Source organism: Macadamia integrifolia, chromosome 10, assembly GCF_013358625.1.
Source record: "Macadamia integrifolia cultivar HAES 741 chromosome 10, SCU_Mint_v3, whole genome shotgun sequence".
In the NCBI taxonomy this organism is placed as follows: domain Eukaryota; kingdom Viridiplantae; phylum Streptophyta; class Magnoliopsida; order Proteales; family Proteaceae; genus Macadamia; species Macadamia integrifolia.
Window position 1 is genome coordinate 25487490 of NC_056566.1, and position 2374 is coordinate 25489863.

The 2374-nt window shown below is 44.5% G+C and overlaps 1 protein-coding gene across 1 annotated transcript; it reads right to left on the reverse strand.

Annotated features, from left to right (window-relative positions):
• Positions 1-776: 776 nt before the first annotated feature.
• Positions 777-1723, reverse strand: LOC122090968 (putative uncharacterized protein YGR160W). The gene has a single exon (XM_042660745.1). The coding sequence runs from the start codon at positions 1581-1583 to the stop codon at positions 927-929; it is 657 nt and encodes a 218-aa protein (XP_042516679.1). The 5' UTR covers positions 1584-1723; the 3' UTR covers positions 777-926.
• Positions 1724-2374: the final 651 nt, after the last annotated feature.

Consider the following 2374-nt stretch of genomic DNA (forward strand, 5'->3'; position numbering starts at 1 on the left):
CCCTCCCCATCTCCCCCACCACTAGTTTTGAAATTGCCCCTACCTCTCAAACTCTCTCTCCCCCTCTTTTCCTATTCACTTCCATCTCCGGAGAACATAAAGGTAAACTTTGGCCTATAAAAGATAAATAACCTAAAACAAAATATTGATTAAACGTGAGGTATCTTAAGCATTATACTTATAAATGTGAGGTACCTCAAATGATAAAATTCCAAACGTTGGATACCTTGGGTTAAACTTCACCAAATGTTAGGTACCTCAAGTGTCATTTACCCCCAATCCTTTTGGAGAATGTATGACTGTGCTCAGATGTAGGGGCAAGTGACCGCGCCGCCTGCCATGAAATTTGAAAATGACCACCCTGTTGATGATTCCAGATGTGCTCCCATTGGCCCCTATGCTGGTGCAACCCCTACATTCCAAATAGAAAACACTCTCCCTATTTTTTGGGGGCAAGAGAACACAACCCACAGATGTAGATACATGCCAGTGGATGCAGCCAATGGAAGGACACAAATGAACATCTTCAACATGGTCCTTTCACCCCGCTGTGTCAAGTGTAGATAGGCACACTAGCGGGTAGCTTTTATTTTATTTTATTTTTCTTAAGACAGCAACCGAACAAAAGGAATATAGACCATTGTGTTTCTAGAGATATAAAGTTTTCGTCGTACCGAAACACCTCGCTAGGTACCATGCGGCCCGGCCCATGCCTCAAGACTCAACTCTTGACATAATAGGGGACCTGATACCTCAGGTTCTGTCAGAAAGGAGTGTTTGGCAGTTCATAACCTTTATGTAATATCAACGGTCAACACAAATGACTGTACCATGGTCAAACATTCAAAGGTAAACAAATCAAACGGTCCGTATAGATGAGTTACAATAGCAAGAATAGGTATCACATAAGAGAATGACAGTACCTATTACTTGTGCCGTCGTTTCCTCGTCTGTTCCCTCTTTCCGTGTTCCACATCGTCATCGTCGTCTTCTCCACTTTCACCGTCATAATCATCGTCTTCATCTTCTTCTTCTTCTTCATCTTCATCTTCATCTTCATCTTCATCGGTGGGAGAGGACGGATCAAGGCGAGCTGCATCGTTGGCCCACTGAATCACCTTCTCCACATCATCATCATCTGTATCTCCACTTTTAGATCTCAATTGGGATTCTGTAGAAGTCTTCGAAGAAGAATCTCCACGGAGAGCAGCGAACCTGGCAGAAAGATCGGCTCCGATAACCCTCTCCAACTCCTCCTCCTCTTTGCTTTTCTCCTTCTGCTGAGTTTCCGGCAGTGGCATCTTAGTAATTATCGTCGAATCGGATGTCAATTTTGGAGCTGCGCTCGTCTTCTCCTGCTGCTGCGTTTGCGACGGTGGCACCCTCGCACTTTTTGACGATTTCAGAGCTTCGAAGCGACGGGAGAGATCGTGATCGAGGGGAGAGGAGGAAGAAGAGGAGTGGGACAGGTGGGAATTGAGATTTAGGTTGAGGAGGAGATCGTCCTCCGCCGCAAGAAGTAGCTCCTCCACCTCGTCTCTGGTTTTGTTTTTCTCTCTTGATGTTCCCTTCTCGTTATACATCCTTCCTATTGCCCGTTTCGATCCATTTCATGCTTTTAATCTGTATTTATTGGATGAAGAACGGAACCACACATGTAGGCAGCGGCAACAGATCGGTCCGGTTTTCTTGATCGGGCTGAGACGATGCCCGTAACTTTGAGAAAGACAGTAGGCCTTGGTGGGGGCATGGTTAAAAGCACCAGTTTATCCATATGGATCGATCTTAATTGGCCTGTATCGGACGGTTATACACCTATTTTTCTTGAAAAATCAGTTTTTTAGACAATTTTACCTTTGTCTTTACTATTATATTGATATGGTATCAATCATTCTAGCGTACAAACACTAACAGCGCAGAATTTTCAGTTTGAAATTGATATACCAAAAGTATCATACCAATAGATGGTCATAAATGTAAACTGTCCAAGACAACCATCAAAGGAAGGAAAACCACATCAGACAGTGGAGTCCCCAAATCCCCACCATCTGTTCGTGACGTACTCAAACTCAACCCCAACCTCTCCTAAACGTGAGAATAAGGGCAACCCACTTAGGGAAGACTCCCCACGCCCAAGTAAGGAGACTGGTCAGGAAAGGATCATAACCCGACCTTTTCGTCACCTAGGAGAATGAATAGCCACCTAAAAGAACCTTACGCCATAAATAGAGGAAGACCCCTAAGGTGCGATCACTTCACTTTTTTCAGATTCTATTGCTCTCTCCTCACCCCACTTCATTATTGTAAGGGAGACTGACTAGACCAACTAAAAGTCCTCCCCGGGGTACTACGCTCTGGGTCTCTCTTGACTTGA